A 19993-nucleotide genomic window follows, 5' to 3' on the forward strand; every position below is an offset into this window, starting at 1 on the left:
GGGAGGACATGACGGGGAAAGCCAGAGATGAAGGACAGGCAGCTCATCAGGCTCTCCGTCTAGTTTGCTTGTCTCCTGTATTTCAACCCATCTACTCTGTGCCAGCCACTGTTCTACACCTCCCACCAAAGCTAATATTATTATTACTCCCAATTTATAGATGACTCTCTGGGAACACAGATTCTTCGCCAAGGTTCCACAGCTGGTGGGTGGCAGAGCTGGGACCTCAGCCCAGGTCCATTAGATTCCAAAGTATGAGTGCACTCACACTGGTTTTCTATTGCTGCTATAGCAAATTGCCCCATTTGTGGTGACTCAGAATAACACAAATATATTATCCTACGGTTCTGAAGGTCAGACATCGAAAATGCATCAGCTTCTGGAAACTCTAGAGGAACATCTCTCCTTTGCTCTTTACAGCTTGGAGGGGACCCCTACGTTCCTTGGCTCAGGGTCCCCTCCTTCCTGTCAAGGCCAGCACTGCAAAATCTTCTCATCTGTCTCTCCTTCTGTGATATCTGCTTCTATCCCTCTCTTCTCCCCAGGTTCCCCCTTAGAAGGTCCCTTGAGAGTACATTGGACCCACTCGGAGATAAAAATTATGCTAGAGATAATCCAGTGAACGTCAAACTGTAAGGACAGCCTTTATGAGCATCAACATTAAATCCAAGCCAGCACAAGGAACTTTCTCCATGTGTTTACCACCTACCAGGCACTCTTCTAAGTATTCCACATGTATCAACTCATTTCAGCCTCATGATGATCTTAGAAGCTTAGTTCTACCAGGAATGAATATTGTTCCCATTTTGCAAATGAAAGGACAGAGGCCCAGAAACTTCCAGAAGCTCACAGGACAGAGCCATAGTTCGAATCCCGCATCCTGGCTTCTTACCCTTCCTTCCTACTGCTATCCCTGCTTCTTAATAAGTCCCCCCAGGAAACGTTCCTGCAGGGTGATGAACTGTTGAATCGTCATAGGGAAAATGTAGATAAAAAGAAGGAACACAGTCATCCAGAATCCCACTTCTCTCTTTCTCTGGTGACTTTTCTCTATGGGCATATGTGTATATATACCCCACCAGAGACGGACACAGATGTGTATCAAAAGATTTGGCCAGAGACTTCTGCCAAAAGAATCAAAAAAAGCCCAAAGAATCCTACTTTTATATCCCCTTAAAAACTGCATTGGATATTATAACTTAGTTAATAATCTGGGAAAAAAAACAGCAAGATGGTAATAATAGGCTGCCTTCCTCATTAAATGGGATAATCACTCCGAAACGAGTTGCATAGGACTCAAGTTGTCAGTGAATGACAGGCAGAATTCTGACCTCAGAGGATTAATCTAAACTCTTTACAGATTCTCCAGCGGGTGCCAGATAAGTTGAAAGCAAGGCTGTGGGGGACTAGAGCTAAATGCAGGGAACCCATGACTCACCAAAATGCGATTCTCTGCTTCCCTTGTCATGCCTCGGTATTCAAACAGCAATATGCTATTCCAGACTGTCGTCCTGTTTTCCTGTAACCTGTTTTCCTCCGTTTAGGAATTCCTTCCATATATATATAATTTATTAATTGTGTCTGTGTGTATGTGTGTGTGTGTATATATGTATATAGATATATCTATATAGATGCAGAAAAGGCAGGCGAGAGGGATCAAGGGAGGGAGACAGGAGGGACCTTTCTCAATTCCCACCCCTCCGTGCTTTTGTTCTTCCTACACACTACTTGCCCTTGTGCCCTATCCTACAAATAGGGGAATGATCGTATAATTATGATAGAGAAAGAGGCATATTACATTCTCAATACCTCTCAATTTCCTGAGAACAAACATCTACAGTTTGTAAATTATATAAATGGTATGATTCTCATTTCAAAGCCTGTGCATCTCAATGGCCAGCTTTTACCCCATCATCAAAGGCTGCTGCTGTAAATACACCCATTTGGTGTACCTCAAATGTAAGTTTGACCCACAGGGTTTAAAGGGAGGAAAACTTGGGGCCTTTTCTCGTCCAGTGATTGCCAGTCCCGGCGGTGTGTCAGAATCCTCCAGAAGGCTCCCCACCTTAGCTTATTGTAGGTAGAACCTATGGGAAGGGCCCTGCCATTTAAGCTATTAATAAACTCCTCAGGAATGATACTGTGATATAGAAAAGAAATACCTATTTGGTCTTCGTTCCCATTCCTGGCACAGGCTGCCTAAAACTTATCATATAAATGATAAGAGCCATGAAGACGTCTTTTGTTATTCATAACAAGCCAGCCCCTTTTAACTACCTCGGAGTTTATGTTAATGAGGTGACTTTGGAAAGCCCCTAAGGATGGGGGCCCAGGTTGCCAGGGGAACCAGGCTTGTGATTAGAGGGTTGGAACTTTCAGCCCCATCCCCCATCTCTGGGGAAGCGAGAGTGGCTGGATATTGAGTTCCATCACCGATGGCCAATGACTTAATCAATCATGCCTGTGTAATAGAGCATGCACAAAAACCCCTACAGTACAGGGTTCAGAGAGCTGGCTGCAGGGACGGTGGGGTGCCAGGCTGGGCCATGGAAGCTTGGTATCCACTTGCCCCCCCCCCCCCACCACCACCACCAAGAAGCCCTCCTACATTGCCCTATGCCTCCCTTCCCTCTGGCTGTGGCTGAGTTGTGTCCTTTTATAATGAACTGGCCATCTAGTAAGTCAGCTGTTCTCCCAAGGTCTGTGAGCCATTCTAGCAAATGACTGAACCAGAGTGGGGCTCCTGGGATCTCTGATTTGTGCAGGTAAACAGAGCACCCACCGCGTGTGTAAAAGCGGGAAGCAGTCTTCGGGGACTGAGGCTTCAGCCTGTGGGGGCTGATGTTACCTGTAGGTCGACAGAGTCAGAACTCCATTGAGATGGAGGACACCCAGAAGCATCACAGAATTGCTTGGTATGGAAAGCCCACACATTTGGTGTCCAGTGTGGTGTGTGTAGTAGAATGTAAAGAAAGGAGTTTTCCCCTAACATTAGGGTGTTCTAAAACCTCTAGAACCAATAATAGGACTCATTTCCTCATTGCTCAGAAGAAGAAACTGAAACCCAGAAACTTACATGCAAATGACAGCATCTGTAATCATAAAAGAATAATAACAGCTGATACATGGAACACTTACTATATGGCAGGCACTGAAATAGGTGTTTTATTAAATCTGATACTTATGGGGTGCCTGGGTGGCTCAGTGGGTTAAAGCCTCTGCCTTAGGCTCAGGTCAGATCCCAGGGTCCTGGGATTGAGCCCCGCATTGGGCTCTCTGCTCGGTGGGGAGCCTGCTTCTCCCCCCCCACCTCTCTGCCTACTTGTGATCTCTCTCTGTCAAATAAATAAATAAAATCTTTTTTAAAAAATCTGATACTTCTGTTGTAGGCACTATTGTTATCCCACTTTACAGACAAGGAGAATGAGGTCCAGAGAGCTTAAGTAACTTGTTTAAGGACACCCAGCTGGTAGGTGGAAAGCCAGCAGGTGGATTCCAGAGTTACTCCTGACCGCTTCTTCTTCTTATAGAAGTTTATATACATGTCCTCTGCAAAGTAGAACTTAGCCACTTTTGATGCACTGAATTTATAGTCTTCTAATGCAGGACAAAATGAAATAGATAAGAGTATCATCCCATTTTAAAACTGGCCTTGTGTAGGGAAGATTCTGTTTCCTTGTCTACTTCACCAGTTTCTGTGGAGTTCCTGAGTGCTGGGTAATGTGTAGATGTTTGATAGACAGGCTCCTTTAATCCTCTCGGGAATTGTGTGAGCAGGGAGCCCGGCATGTGGCTCCATCCCAGACCCTGAGATCATGACCTTAGCAGAAGGCAGACACTTAACCGCCTGAGCCACCCAGGCACCCCACAGAGCAGGGACTTTAACCTCAGTCTGTCCAACTCCAAATGCCAACCTCTTAGTGTTTCACTCTTTTGCTTTTGTCTTACCTGCTGGAGATCTCGCCGTCTTCCGGCGGTTACAACTCAGAAGCAACGGGTGCTGCTCAGAGTTGAAATGTAACCCCCGGTGCCTGTGACTTCATTTGGAAACAGGGTCTTTGCCAATGACCACGTTAGGATGAGGTCAGTTAGGATGGACACCAACCCAATATGACTATGTCCTTATAGAAGGGGCATGTGACACGCAGACAGACGTGCACAGAGAGGACAGCATCTGGAAGCCACGGAACACCTCCTGGGAGCTCGGACAGAGGCAAAGAACAGGTTCCTGCTTGCGATGCTCAGAAGAACCCAGAAGGTGCTTTTCTCTCCTACCTACCCACTGCCCCACTGGCTCATGGTCTGTACCTTCACTTCTGTGTCTGTGGTTTTCCTTTTTAATACAGCTGAATATAGTCCAAAGAAAAGACCTGTGGCCTCCAGCACTCTGAGACAACACATTTCTGCTGTGTAAGCCGCCCCGTCTGTGACACTGTCCCAGTGGCCCCAGGACACTAACACTAACGTTTTCAAAGCGAGCCCGTGGCTTCGAGCCTTGCGTTCTCTTTTCACCATACACGGGATCGGCAGACCCTTCCCCACCCCCCGAGGAGCAGCCCACTTCCCCAGCGTGGCACTGACCTTCGTCATAGCATGGAATGTCACAGGTCGATATCATCACCGGCGTCCCGTTTGGACCACACTCACACTCGGGCACCCCCTGCAACAGAATATGCGGCAATTCATAGTCAGGTGTTTGGGGAAAATCAGAACTCAGGGAAGAACCTCAAGGCCACAGGGTACATCACCAAATTAAACGTAAAGGCTGTGTTTCTGGAAACTACCCAGCTTCCCATCATGCCTCAGGGAACTGAGGAAACCATTCATCTCAGGGAGCCCCACGAACACAGGCAGGACGGACCCCATGGCACAGTGAGACGCCCCGCTGACAGGGACGCTCGCCTCATCAGTGGGGAGAGAGAATTGGACACGCCAATCCCCGAGTCCCGGCAGGTTAACCACATGCCACCCTCCCGAAAACACGGCGTTGTCCTCAGCCCAGCCCTTAGTCAACAAACTTGTCAAATACAGGAAGTTCACCGTGGCTTTCCTTCTGCTCCACACCCTCCCCCTCCCTCCTCACTGCTGGAACCTTTGTTCCAATTTCCTGCCCTGATTGTTTCTATTCTTGACATTTGCTGCAGAAATTTAAGAAGCATGCATATATATATATATATATATATATATATATGCGCGTATGTACGTATGTACATATTCACACAGAAAGAAAAATGTTCCAGAGAGAAAACGTCTGTTACATAATGCTATTTTACTAACAAGGCCACCTAAATGATACCACCAATAGCTGACACTAATTGGATATTGATTATGTGCTAAGTACTCTGCACACCATGTCGTATTTTGTGAATAGCATCGGTAGGGTAGTATCTGTGAATAAACGCCCAGAGAGAAAACCACAGTCTGATGGCACTTCTGAAGGCGGGAGCCTTGTGGGAGGGACACAGAAAGATTTTCTTCTTTTTAGGTTTTTATAATGGTCTTAAGGGTTTAAAATAAGCCTGCGTTCTTGCATCTACCATTAACCCTCCCAAGAAATCACGACAAGGACTCTTCTAACCTGTGCGACTGTTTGGTCCCGAGCTCATGACCCGCATCCCCTTTGGGGCAGTCCTGGGTGTGCCAATTTGATTTCTTTGGCTCACAGATTTTTTCAAGTCTTTGGGAATCAATTGCCGGTGTTTAAAAAGCAGGAGAGTTCATGAACCCTGTTTTCCAACCGCTGATGACAAACCCGACTGGGAACATCTGGTTGGTTTCCGTCATCCAGAGCCCACCATTTGCCCATGGAGCCTTGGTCTCCGGTCCCCCGAAGGTAACTGCTGCCCGCTTCCCTCCCTTCTGTCACTGTCCCCCGAAAAGCCCCCGGAGGCCAGAGGCTCCAAGATGAGGAGTCACTTGGGAGCTTGAGGGACTGCTGAAGCCCGAGCCACCCCACCCTCCAGGCTGCGTCTCTGTTGCGTCTCAGGTGGGACCAGGCAGCGGGAGACGATGGACTCAGCACTCAGGCTGGACACCCACTCTGCAGGCACTGGAGTTTTGAGCCCATTTCTTCAAACCCAGCCTTCTATTCTGGGCAGGAATTCTCCATTGATACGGTCGATATTAGTTCATAGGTGGTTGTAAACCTTACGGGGGCTTCCATGATCACGGACGGGGCTCCCAGTCTTTAATGGAATGGATTGCAGAAGTGTAGGCTCTCACAACTTGGTGGTAGGAGATCTAAGGAGCGGCGCTGGGGTGTCCCCGGCCTCAGCCCTCCAGCGCAGTCTCCTAGAAGCGTTCCTAAACCGGTAGAACCCCCCGCCCGCTGCACTGAAGACGCCGCTGCCTGGCCTCACTGCCATGCTCATTCTGGTCTAACTGGTCTATGGTGCTACTCCGGCCAGGGATCCCGATGTGGAGCCGAGGCTGTGAGCTGCTGGCCCGAACCTGGGGTTTCCCATCCTCAGCACCACTGATGCTGGGGGCCAGATCATGCCCTGTTCTGGGGGCTGCCCTGTGCACTGCTTAGCAGCATCTCTGGACTCTACCCTCTAGATCAGGAGCTCTGAGGTGTGACAATCCAGAATGTCTCCAGACACTGCCACGTGCCCCTGGTGGAGCGGGGAAGGTGGGGTGGGGGATGGCAGGCAAAGTCACCCACAGCTGAGAACCACCTGGTGGTCGGGACCAAACTGGCCCCCCTACGACGCACCTGGGAGGTCCTTGAAGACACAGGTTGCATAGACTCCCAGCCTTGTAATTTGGGATTCGGGAAGTCTTAGGCGAGGCCTTGGAGCCTGCATCTTTAACAAGCTCCTGGATGGATGCTGGAGCTTTGACTACAACAGAGGAATCCCTGGGAACAGCAGCTCATCGTCAGTAATGTCTGTGTGATGAGCACCGAACAGGCCATTCACTCTGCGGTCACCCCCAAATCTAGCTGCTGGTCAGTCGCGAATGACCCCGTGACCCTAACTACACTACCTTGTTAGCTTCTGCCTCCTGTTCGTTCTCTTGGTCTTCAGCTCTTTGCGGGACACTCATTTGGTTACCCATTGTTCCTGCAACGGAGAAAAAGGGAGAAAGACAGGGAAGAATTAAAACAAGAATCTTATTCCTGCCTATGAAGCTAAGTGTCGGGAACAGGCCGGTTACTGTGGGTGTATGACCGCAAGCCCAAGTTAACTCAATTGCTCCTATTTATTTTGGGGCATGAGGAAAGGTTTGGGACTCCTGTATTCAGTAAAGTTTAAGTCCAATGCAAGCCCAGTTTTCAGCTGCTGGGAGGAAATCGTTTTCATCATGAAAAACATATTCAGTATAGGTAACTTTTTTTTTCTCTTTTAGCCCAGCACAGCTATCGTATCAAGGAAATGTTAGAAGGTAGATAATTAAAATAATATTTATAATTTTTAGTATTCTCTGATTGTCCAACTAAAGACCCCTTGTTAAAACTCCTCGTGGCGCTGGCTTTTTGTTTGTTTGCTTTTGTTTCTCATAGCACTTAGAGGTACTTGTAATGATATATTTATAATTAAATATAGAGCTAAAGTGTGGTGGGTTGGCTATAAAGTCTGGTGGGTAGGTAGTAAGTCCATCGGCTAAGGCCATTTTTGATAGTTCACCTCAGCATGGTACAGTGGTTAGGAGCACAGAGCCTGGGCAAGACAACCTGGCCTTGACCCCTCCCTCTGCTTCTCCTTGCTGTGTGTCTTTGCGCAAGTTAATGAGGCTCTCTGTGCCTCACAGGCCTGCTACACGGGCTCAGTGATGAATGCTTGTGGTAGTGTGGTAAGGAAAGCGGTAAGAACAACATCCGGCTCGGTATAAGTGATATCTAAGTGCTAGTTAAACCAAACACAAGGATTTCATGCAATGAGCCTAAGTAAATCCGTGATATAACAGGGGCCGGGCTAGGGGTAGGTAGGTAGGGTGGATGGATCTGGGTTGAAGGAACAATGAATCCAGACTGGGAAGGCAAAACAGAACATTTAGCTTCTGTGTCCCTTCCCCGATACGCTGTGAGCATCATGAGGCCGCGACTGTCTCTTTCCCTGCCGTTGGTTCTTCTGTTCTCAATGCGGCGTTTCCATTCATCAGGTCTAATGATCCGTTAGTGGTGGGAGGAGGGGGTAATCATCGATAGCTTACCCTACCCCCCTCCCGCAGCTAGGCATGTGCCCACATCATTACTGAGCCTCTCGAGAGCCTTGTTTTAATAATAATGATCAAAGTCAACAATTATGTAGCACGTCCTCAGTCCCAGCACTGAGTCCCCAAGCATGCTCCCGGAGTCGGTTTCCTGAGTCCCACAGCACCCCTGTGAAATGGGTGTTGCCATCACCTCGTTCTAGATATGAGGAAGCTGAGGCCGAATCACTTTCCAAAGGCCATCCCCGTAGTGATGGCAGAGGCAAGATTCAAACAGGCTGCTTGGGCTCCTGATCCCTGGAATGTTCTGCCTATTACTACCTCCCCTTTGAGAGGAGGGAATTAGGTTCCCAAAACTCACCCAGGAGAGACATCCAGGAAATGCAGAGTGAGGGTTTGACCCAGAGGATGCCTGGTCTCAGAAGTAGGGCGCTTTCAGACATCCCAGAGACCTGCTGCCTTGAGACCTAAAAGTTTCTTTTTCACACATACAAATAATGTATGTTTGGGGAACGGCCGGACTCTTCAGCTCTGGGAGCTTTCAGAATACAAGCCAGCACTTTTGATTTCTGGTTGAAAGCCATCCATGCATCTCTAAGGACTCCCATGGAGTTCTGGCCCACAGGGTATGAGGTTTCATGCCCTCGTAATAGACACACTGAGTTATCGGAAACTTCAGAGGCCAAAACAGGGTTATAGGTCTCACGAAATACTCTCTTGGGGGGATTTGATCGATAACAATATCTGAGCACCTGCTAACACATACAGGACTTTAGTGAATTTGCAAGGCTTCCTACTTACAAAATCCATGCCATGCGTAGTTACAAGAGACCACCACTTCCATATAAACGGGACACCGTGCACATCACATTGAATCCTCAAGACTGGGGTGAGTGAGCAACAGCTGTGGGCCAAATCCAGTCCACTGCCTAGTTCAGTGTGGCCGGAGAGCTAAGAACAGGCTGTATATTTATAAAAGGTTGGAAAAAAATCAGAGGAAGAACCACGGATTGTGACACAGGAAGTTTACACGCACTCCAAATTTCCGTACCTACCCGTGGATTCTATCTGGAGACAGCCACGCCCACTCAATTCGCGTCTTGTCAACAGGGGGCTGCTTTCACGCCACAAAGGCAGAGTTGCATAGTCCCAGCAGAGATTACACGGTCTATAAAGCCTACGATATTCACTATCTAGCCTTTTCCAGAATGTTTATCAATCGCTGCTGGAGATCACTCTGAGTGATATAAACCTAGTTTGCAAAGAAAGGGTTTCAGGGAGCTGAGAGACAAAGTGTTGGCGGTAGTTAGACTGACCAGGATTTGAACCCGCTGTGTATAAAAATTAAGATGACACCTCTAACAACTACAGGCACGACAAAATAGGAACAACAACAACAAAATTGGTGAGTGATTACCATGTGTTGAGCAGCTATTCAAAGGGCTTTACTTATAACAAACTTGTCGACTGCTTGCAGCAAACCAGTAAGGCAGTCGTATCATTATTCCGATTTTACGGACAAGGAAACTGAGGTCAGTGGGTGGGTGAGATGCCTTGACCAAAGCCACGCACAAGGATAGACACGCAGATTATGTCACCACCTGAGCCCAGCTTTTAACAAAATTACAAATGAGACACCAAGGGGTTGGCAAATTTTTTTTCAAGTTCTTATTCAATGCAGATTCAGTCCAATCTGGGGGCCACTTGCACAAAATGTCTGAGGTCATGATGTGAGTAGGCAGGAGAATGTTTCCTCCCAAGGAGCTGGGGCTCCCTTTTCCTGATAGTGGCGCATTTGAAGTAGCATTTGAAGCAGGCTCTTCGCAGATTCAGGGCCAGGTGGATGGAAAGAAGGACAGTGCGTTCGCCGTCTTTTGCAGAAAGAGAACCTGGGTTCGGATGCTACTGCTTCCCACCCACAGTCACAACACAGGTGTTGTCAAATTGTTCCCGCTCTTCCTTCAGATTTTGTAAAGAGGATTTCCAGGGACAAACACCAAAGGTTCCTGCCACCTATTGGCCATCGTCAGTAGCAGCAGAAATGAACACAGTCCGTCTCCAAGGCGGGGTCAGACTTTTGGCAGGGCAAGGGGAACAAGTTCACATTTAGCGATCACGCCTTCTGTTAAAAGCTGGCTCGAGCATGGCAAGTCCTCCCCTGCCCTAAAGATAGAACAGCTAGGGGTGCCTGGGTGGCTCAGTGGGTTAAACCTCTGCCTTCAGCTCAGGTCATGATCCAGGGTCTGGGATCAAGACCAGCCTGGGGCTCCCTGCTCAGCGGAGAGCCTGCTTCTCCCTCTCCCACTCCCCCTGCTTGTGTTCCTTCTGTTCACCCTCTCTCAAATCAATCAATCGATACATCTTGGAAAAAAAAAAAAAGATAGTACAGCTAATAAAACAATCATGATAATCACATCTGATGTGTAGGGAGAGCCAGCCCTGTGCCAGCCCAGTGCTGAACGCTCTAGGTAAAGAGCCACGTAGCACATAGGATAAGGATGGGAGTGATCCAGGGCAAGTTACTGAGGCTCGATGGGCCTCAGCTTCCTCTTCTGTAAAATGGGGATATCAGGGGTACCTGGGTGGCTCAGTCTCTCAAGCGTCTGCCTTCAGTTCAGGGTATGATCTTAGGGTTCTGGGATGAACCCCCAGCATCGGGCTTCCTGCTAAGTGGAGGGTCTGCTTCTTCCTCTGCCCCTCCCCCTCCTCCCCACTTACGTTCTCTCTCTCTCTCAAATAAATAAAATCTTTAAAAATTTTTTTTTTAAAAATGGGGATGACATTAGGACTCACCTTAAGAGGTTGTTGCAAGAATTGAATGAGTTATTCTATGCGAGGTGTGGGGAAGACAGCGTGGCTCACCGTGGGCGCCGCGCCCGTGGAAGCCATGGTTACAGTTATCACCATTACATCCACGCGGATCTGCAGGCAGCTTCTCTCAAAGCTCCCTGATCGTGGGATTCAGCTAAGGAACCGGCACCACCTCTGATTCTCAACATTCTCTCACCAAAAAGTCGGGTTGGAGCCCTGGATCTGTATTTTTCGTAAAGGCACAGGGCAGTCTCATACTCAGGCACACACAGAGAGTACCATGATGGTGAGCATCCGTCCAGGACGTCCTGGGAAAGAAGGTGTCCGGGGGCACAGGACTTTCATGCAAAAACCGGGAAAGCACACCCTCCCTCCCCCCACCACCACGAGGAAAGTAGGATGCGCTGAGCTCCCTATAACCCCGCTCAAGGACTCTGGGAGGCGAGGCCTCTTTACCCCCACTTAATGGATAGCAAAACTGAGGCTCAAGATGGTTCAGACAGCAATTCCTTTCTGGGCTGGGGTTTTCTCTGGTGTCCAACAAATGTGAAAAATTAATCAGATCAGGAGTTTTTTCATCAAGAAAGCTGTATTCATGTGAAAGAACCAGTTTTTATTTGGAAAACAAAACAAAACAAAAAAACAAAAAAGGGAAAAAAACAAAAACACATTTGAAGGTAATGCCCTTTCTTTCGTGAACCAGTGGTGTGAGTTGTTTTGTTTTTAATGACTTATTCTGACATTAAACACCAGCCAGGCCATATGGTGGGGCGTTTTGTTTTTGAAATTGGACTCATGTTGGAGCCCTTAGCATTTTGAGAACGTGGGGTCAGTCTTTGCGAGGGGTCGTTGGGATAGAAAGTCCTTTTAGTTCTTCACCTCTGCTGTGTCCTTGAGGCCACAATCAGTGGGTGCAGGAGACACAGGAGGGGTGGACTTAAATCCCCGTGCCCGGGCCCCAGCTGAAAAGCCCTCAGATTTTCCAGGCTGGAGCCCGTGGCACCAGGATGTTTTCAAGATCTCCAAGTGATCTCTGTGACAGCCAGGGCCGCTGTTTTAGACACTTCGGAGTGCCGAAGCTTCCCCTGGGCCAGGGAGTCTCCCCCAGATGTTGCCTAACCTGACACACAGAACACGGATTCTCAGATGGAGGAAGGGCCTCTGTCTTCGGGCCCCATAATCACCATCCGCTCAGGCATCTGAAACGCCCCCCAGTCTTGCCAGGGCCATCTTTGTGGTCCTTTGTGCTGTCAGCCTGCAAATGCTGGAGAACCTGGGCCTCCAGCCGCCCTTCCCTGAGAATGGGTGTGCAGGGCACCGTGGCTGCCAGCCCCACTCTTCCAAACAAGGACCTTATTGCCCTCCGGGAGACATTTCTGAGGGTCACAACTCAGGGCCAGGGGGCTGCTGCTGGTGCCCAGGGAGCAGAGACCAGAGACGCTGCTGACCATCGTGCAGGGCACAGGACAGCCCCAGCAGAGAATGACCTGCCCCCAAATGTGACCAGCGTGGAAGTCGAGGGATCTGGCTCTCGGGGCTGGACTTGGTAGTTTTCTCCTCACACTTACGGCCCAGTGTCCCCTAGTGACCTACGTTTCTGAGGAGCTGCTGGGGGTCTAGTCCCTGGGGGTGAAACAGAGTAGCCCTCTGTCCTGACTCACACCAGCTGTGGGCATAGCTTCGGCCCCCATTCTATAGGGGTGAGGGGTGGAGGTGAGGGGTGAGGGGTGGCAGCAGGTCCGTCCTCACCGCTCGCATGTGAAGATAGCCAGAGGGCAGTCCACACCGTGTTTAGTCCCGCGGTTGGTTCACATACAGCAGCGAAGGACTGACGATTAGCCATTATAACAGGGACCCCATCAAATGTGCTGCGCCTTCAGAATCATAATAGCTCGTATCTCTGCAGTGCCCGCTCTCTGTGCTGGACCCTGCCCCGAGTGCTGTCTTATATGGGTGTATCACGTCCTCCCAAGAGCCCCACGAGGCACGCATTTATATTGTCCCGTCTTACAGACGCCACACCTGCTGCAGGAAGCCGACGCTCCTCGCCTAAGATTGTGCTATGGACTGACCTGCTTCTCCCTCCAGATTCGCATGGTGAAGCCCTACCTGTCGCTAACTTCCCTAAGGAAGTCAGTAAGGTTAGAGGAGGTTAGCCGGGTGGGGCCTCGATCTCAGAGGATTAGCGTCTTTGGAAGAGGGGACACCGAGAGAGCTCGCTCATTCTCTGCCCTGTGAGGCCGCAGCGAGAGGACAGCAGAGCGAGAGAGGCAGGAAAAGAGGCCCCACCAGGATCAGAGTCTGCCACGACCTTCATCAGGGACTTCCGGCTTCCAGAGCTGTCAGAAAATACGTATCTGTTGTTTAAGTCACCAAGCCTACGGTGTTTTTGTTACAACGGCACAAGCTGACGAATACAGGTTATCTGCCGGTAACTGGGTAACTTAGGCTTTAGCCCTTGGCAGCCTGTTTCTGCAGCTCAAACTCTTCACTTTTTCCTTCTTACAGTCTACTGTGTCCTCTGCCGTGTATGTTATGCTCTTATTTTATTAAATGTTTCTATGTAATGTGATACACTGTAGAATACAAAAATTGCATAGCTGTCTGTGTAATAAGAAATGAAAATCACACCCAGTCAAGGAGTGTGGTCTGATCTACAGTCAGTGCACACTTGAGGAGGGATGCACAACTGAAGGGTCATCAGCAATCTTTGGGCAAAAATTTAGCACAAAGGCTTGGCAGTAGTCAGGTGAGAAAACGTTAGTCCTTCCTAATGCTATTTATTTCTCTTACGAATGTTATGATCCCATTAGCTCTGTGGTGTGTTCCCCGGGCGAATTAGTCAGCCTGGAAGGGGTCCTCGAACTCCTCCCCTCCTCTTTCACACAAGTGGTTGGTGTTTAGGTCACCTCCTTGCAATGAGAACAGAGTCAACCCTAAACACGGGACAAGCTGCCCTGGAGAAAGCATTTCTGAAAGCTGCCTTCCAGCAAGGAGCTAAAGGACTGTCCAGTGGGAAGGGGAGGTTCTCAAACAGTGGTGACAGGATTAGTCACCAAGTAAGCAGAAACACCTTAGATCAACGCCATGGAATGTAGGCAAGCCGTGGGTCCTCCCCACCACCCAGTTGAGGGCCGTGCCAACAGAGCCATCTGGCGCACCCAGCAGAGCAAGCTCTCTGTCCCCCGACTCCAAAGGCAAGATCAAATGAGCAAAGAGACCAAACCTGCTCTGCCAGGTCCCATGACCCTGCGTCTCCTTGCGTTCCCCAGCACAATGCTGGGAGCGGTAGACTCTCTGAGGGTCTCCAACGTACAGTGGTACAGGTTGCCTCCTGCACAAGGGGGCACATGAGGACTGAAATCCATCCTTTGCTGTGCTCCCCAAGTCCTGTGCCGTAGAATGGACCATGTGGGCCCAGGAGAAGAGGTCCCCTTATCAGAATCACATGGGATGTTTCAGGAACACTCGGTAGTTGATATCTTGCTATGGGAACACTCAGGTTATGTGCTTATAAATGGTGGATGTGCCTAGAAGACTTAGAGCTTACTCTCTTACTCTTCGTGTCACCAAGCGTCTTCCAGCTAATGGTGCAGCGGGTAGCATTATCTGAAGGCTCCCTCCGAGCCAGGTGGGGCCAGAGAGGCCCCCAGGTACGGAATGCAAGCAGCCATTCTCTTTCCAAGTGCACAATCCACACTTGGAAATGAGCGTCCCCTTCCCCAGCCCTGGATTTTGCCCTCCAGTGCCTTGCTTGCTTCATCCTAGTCCTGGCCCTGGGGCCAGGAACTTTACTTTCATTGTCTCCGTTTTTCCTTAGAGCACCCCATGGTTCCACCACTACACAGATAAGGAAACTGAGGCACAGGGAGGCATTCCCGTCGCCTCCAGAGCGCACACCCGGCGAGGACAGGTGCAGGGCTGGTCCTGCCTTCTTTAATGGACTTTGGTGATTAAGTGTATAAACAAGAGTAACTCCCACCTCCTCCGCCTACCCGGCCCCAGATCAGAAAGCCCTAAGGAGGCAGAGCAGGGGTCGATCCTGGCTCCGGTGCGTCAGGCTGTCACATCCATAACTATTCCCAGTGCTGGGCGACGGTAAGAGGAGCTGCCAACAGTGCGACCGTCAGCACGTGTCCCCCCAGCAGGACGGAGGAGACCGGCCAGGATGGGTCCCGACGGGCCGTTGGCTCTCCAGAAGCACAGGACTTCTTGGTAAAAAGACAACCAACCGTTCCCGAGTTCAGAAACCTGAAAAGAATTCTCCAGGCCTGGGGACTTGGCCTTGCGTCTCTTACGGCCCCCTAAATAGAAAACGACTTTAGCACACTCCTCTCTTGGCTACTTTGGGGGCAAAGCAGGACAGATACACCCCAGGCCTGAAGCCAGCGGTGTCTCAGCAGCACCCCCACCCCACCGCCGTGGATGGTGGGTGCATCAGGCACTTACCCCCTGTGCAAAATTTAAGGGGGAGCCGGAAAACTCAAGCCATCAAGACAAAGATTATATTTCTAACACAGCATTTAACACAGCATTTAACACAGCACACAAAAAAACACAGTAATGCTGTTACGGAACCTGTCTTTACTTAACCCGTTATTTTGTTCCTTGTGGATGTTTTGGCATTAATTTTATTTTTTAAATATTGCTTTAAAATATAATTTATCTTGGGACACCCGGGTGGCTCAGTTGGTTAAGCATCCCATGATTGATTTCAGCTCCGGTCATGATCTCAGGGTGGTGAGATGGAGCCCTGTGTCAGGTTCCTGCTCAAGATTCTTTCTCCCTCTCTTTCTGCCCCTACTCCCCCCAAATATATATATATATATATATATATATATATATAGTTTATTTGGATGACTGAGTTTCTTGGTGTCTCTTAAATTCTGCACACCCGTGCGTGCCTCACTCCCTTCACTCGAATCCCAAATGGACCAGGTCTCAGCTCCATTCTGGGAAACCAGGGAGACCTGGAAGTTCTCCCCACTGGCCCTGCCTCCTCTCCCGAATTGTCAGGCAGAGGTGATGATGACAATAGAAACAAAAGCCAGCATTGAACAGTGCACAGTGTCTGCTTGGATCTCAACACTCGAGGACAGGAAGCCCAGGGAGGAGGAGTAACCTGCCCCAGGACGCCCACCAGCCCGAGACATCTGGCCGCAGACACCCACCCTCTCATCACCTCGGTGCTTCAAGGCAGGAGGGAGTTTCAGAGGGCAATGCCAACTTCTGGAGTCCTGCCGCTGGGATTTGAACCCAGCACCCGCCTCGAAGGACGGCTTTGAATGTTAAATAAGACAATTGATGTAAAGAACCAGATTCACACAAGGAGTCCTTCTTCCCTTCTCCTCCACATCCTTAGACCATGCCCCTTGGCAGAGACTCAGAGTCAGCTTTCCTAGGGGGACTCTTGTCCTGACAATGTCCCCAAATCCCATAGCACACCCCTTTGTCTGCTGATTTCTTACCCCAGGTCTTACACTGGAAATGGCTCTCCATCGTTCCAAGCAAACTGGAGCTTTTTCTGTTGCTTCACACCTGACACCACCTACGTGGCCATACAATCTTTCTATGACCCATTTGGCACGACTATCTTTGGATCCATTTCACAGACGGCAAAACTGAGGCTCACACACACCCAAGGCCACACAGTCAATCAGTGGCAGAGCTGGGATTGAACTCAATCCTCGGATGCCTGGCGTCTAGATATCGCCGCTGACCACAAACAAGCCTAATCTGGAAGCTGTTACCTGTCGAGCCCCTGGCGGGAGTGTCTGCAGTCCCCTGGAGTCCCCCGGAGCTGCTCCTGCTCAGGGTGCCTTGTCTCCAGCTGGTGCAGCCCAGAGCTAGGCAGGCAGCTGGGCCCGGCTCCCTGCCCTTTGCTTCCTCCTCCGGAGCCTGCCGGCTGAACACACAGAGCAGGGCAAACAGTCGTCTGGGTGAGGCCCTCCTCCCCAGGGATCCTCCCACAGAAGCAGGGTCTCTTCCTGGCTGCAGGCGCTGTTCTCACCTCTCCAATCAGAACCCAGCACCTGACTTCTCCCGCACTAAGGCCTGCCTGGCACTCCAAGCATCCTGGCCAGGCCCCCCCACCCCCACCCCCCCGTACCTGCTCGGGTTGACCTGGGTTGCTGATTCCCTTCCCCGGTAACCACGGGCCATGGCCAGAGCTGGGAAAACACGTTCTGTAAGGTTTTGCAGTTCTGTCTGCCTTTTGCCTTCATTTCTTCTAGAACACCACCTCCACTGCCCCGCCACCTCGTAGGAAGGAACGAGCATCTCACCCACTGCCCTGGCCCCAGGCCCAGAAACATCCCTCCCAGTGGGCTTTGGACATGGGAAAGCAGGCAATCTAAGGGTGGCTTAATGTTCTGAAGACCGAGGATGGCATGGAAAAGGACATTCTTTCTCTCTGCAGGCTAGAAATTCAAGACAGCCTGCTGGATTTACTGAATTTCAGCAGGGATATTTATTAAAGTGTCTCACAAGGGCATATGTAATACAAGACGGGAGCATCAGTTAAAAATAGCAAAAGAGGGGCACCTGGGTGACTCAGTGGGTTAAACCACTGCCTTCGGCCTAGGTCATGATCCCAGGGTCCTAGGATCGAGCCCCTCATCAGGCTCTCTGCTCAGCAGGGAGCCTGCTTCTCCCTCTCTCTCTGCCTGCCTCTCTGCCTACTTGTGATCTTTCTCTATGTCAAATAAATAAATAAAATCTTTAAAAATATAAAAAATTAAAAAATAAAAAATTGCAGTGACATATTGGAAATTTTAAAAAATAACAAAAGAAGAGGGGCAGTAAGAGGGAGTACTTCAATGTGTACATTCAAGGTCAGAAATAAATATTCAGGTGGATTTACAGGCTTGCTGTGATGGCTCACAGATGTGGCTTTGAGCTTCCTAACAGCCAATGCAAAAAGAGAAACATGGCAAATACTATTCAGTGTTCTTGGGAAAACACGCAGGAGAAAAGCGAACTAATAATTATTGTGGCTTTATTCATTAATGTGCTCACCCAAGCGCCCATGTCGATCAACTACTTGCTGAGCACCAGGCTATATATAGCCCTGGGCTTAAATTGGGGAGGAACCGTGTCCCCGCCCCACTCTAGGCTCACTGCAATTGAACACAGAGTCCTACAAACAAACATAGAATTACAGAGTGTGATCCTCATCATGAAACAAAGCCAAGGCTGCAGAGAGAGAGAGAGAAACAGGGAGGGCCAGAGAAAGCCCCTTTCAGAGAGCAACATTTTAGGGACAGGCAAACTATTTAAACAGATAGTGAATTCACAATCGGACACCCCACAACGAAGGCAGTAAACTCAGTTCTAGCTCAGCGCTGGATCTTTAAATCTGGGATGTAATAAACGCAATTATTAAGCATCTGCCACGCACGCACACGGGGCCAGCATCAACATCGAGGCAGCCTGCTCCAGGGGCTCATGAGCTTGGGCTCCGGGCCTGGGATCAGATCGTGACTCTGATCGACGGGCTGTGTGATGGCAAGCAGCCACTTTGCCCCCTGTCTCCGTTGGCCCCCCTCCTCTGTGTTGGTTTTGCGCTTATCTTTGCACCCCCGATCCTAGCGCTCTGCAAAACGAGATGGGCGCCTTCCGGCCACAGAGCAGGTGCTTGACAAGCCTTTCTCGTTTGGACCGGCTCACTCACAGGTGTTGTGACAGTAACTGCCGTGTGGACGACATCTTACTCTTTGGGGATAGGAGCGAGCCAGGCCATTAAGGGTCATTATCTGTGTGGGACACTTAACAGCTTGTCTGGCATATTGTGGTCCTCGGTCGATGTTAACTTCATAGCCGTGGCGGGGGGGCGGGGCTGGCTCTGGGATTTCCAGGAGCCAGTGAGAAAGGAAAATGCAGAGCCCCTTGTTCTCGAAGCAGGGAAAGTACTATTTGAGGTGCTAAAGTATAAAGCACTTTCAGGGGCACCTGGGTGGCTCAGTCGGTTGAATCTGCCTTTGGCTCAGGTCCTGGTCTCAAGGTCCAGGGATCGAGTCCCAAATCGGGCTCCTTGCTCAGCGGGGAGTCTGCTTCTCCCTCTCCCTCTGCCTGCTGCTCCCTCTGCTTGTGCTCTCTCTCCCTCTCTCTGTCAGATAAGTAAATAAAATCTTAAAATATATATATAAAGCATTTTCCTTTTTTCCACAGTCTCTCTCTCTTGGCTTCTTACGTATTTCCTTTGCTATTCAAAGTTCTTCTAAGTAAGGAAGAATTAAAATGTTAAATTATTCATGTGAATTTTACCATTCATCCGAATACTGTGCAACGTGGGTTCACATGCAATGCATTCACAGGCAGAATCCCGAGAATCCCACAACGTATTTGTAGCTTGTGCGAGCGTCTGTATCTCATTCTTACTTCGAGTAAATGTCACACAAACATAGTGGAGTAATCGTCATTTTAGATACTCACACGCTCCGCCAACACTCTCCACCTTCAATTCGCCGGTGAGTAAGGAAGGGTTAAAAGGAAAAGCTGCGGACCGGCCCATCTCTCCCTTTCCGTGACATCTTTTTCAGCCCTTGGCTGTTGTAGGGAGGTGACAAGAGGAAGAAAGGATAGGACAGAGTTCTTTGGTTATTCCTGTTTTCAAGAATGTGTTGCCTTCTTTGTGCACTTGAAACGATTTCCGATTTGAAGAAAGCATGACTTCTCAGGGCTGTCAGCGTCCCTACACACTCAGCTGTAGGTATAACACACTTACCTGGAACTCACACTGAGGTTGGCTGGTCCCCCACCCACCACGGGTCCCTCTGGGGTTCTTTGCCCGTGGGGCGTCACGAGTGCTATGTGTGAGCGGGACACAATGGACTGGGGGGTGTGTGCGCCGTGCAGGACTTCTCTGCTCACAGATATGCCTCAGGGACCATCAGCTTTCTTTTTTTTTTTTTTAATTTTATTTATTTATTTGGCAGACAGAGATCACAAGTAGGCAGAGAGGCAGGCAGAGAGAGAGGAGGAAGCAGGCTCCCTGCCAAACAGAGAGCCCGATGCCGGGCTTGATCTC

The 19993-nt window shown here is 49.6% G+C and overlaps 1 protein-coding gene across 10 annotated transcripts in view; it reads right to left on the minus strand.

The window, feature by feature from the left end:
- BCAS1 (brain enriched myelin associated protein 1) overlaps positions 1-16895 on the minus strand; it is a 93408-nt gene extending 76513 nt beyond the window's left edge. For 5 of the 10 annotated variants that reach the window (XM_059407262.1, XM_059407261.1, XM_059407259.1 and 2 more), the window contains exons 1-3: positions 16716-16895; positions 6988-7064; positions 4582-4660 (exon numbers count right to left, since the gene is read on the minus strand). In XM_059407262.1, the coding sequence (XP_059263245.1) occupies positions 4582-4660; positions 6988-7059 (151 nt within the window). In that variant the 5' untranslated portion in view covers positions 7060-7064; positions 16716-16895. The remainder of the gene's footprint in view (positions 1-4581; positions 4661-6987; positions 7065-16715) is intronic. The other 5 variants (XM_059407266.1, XM_059407265.1, XM_059407264.1 and 2 more) reach the window with 2 other exon arrangements.
- Between the last annotated feature and the right edge of the window lie 3098 nt (positions 16896-19993).

Source organism: Mustela nigripes, chromosome 7, assembly GCF_022355385.1.
Source record: "Mustela nigripes isolate SB6536 chromosome 7, MUSNIG.SB6536, whole genome shotgun sequence".
Classification (NCBI taxonomy): domain Eukaryota; kingdom Metazoa; phylum Chordata; class Mammalia; order Carnivora; family Mustelidae; genus Mustela; species Mustela nigripes.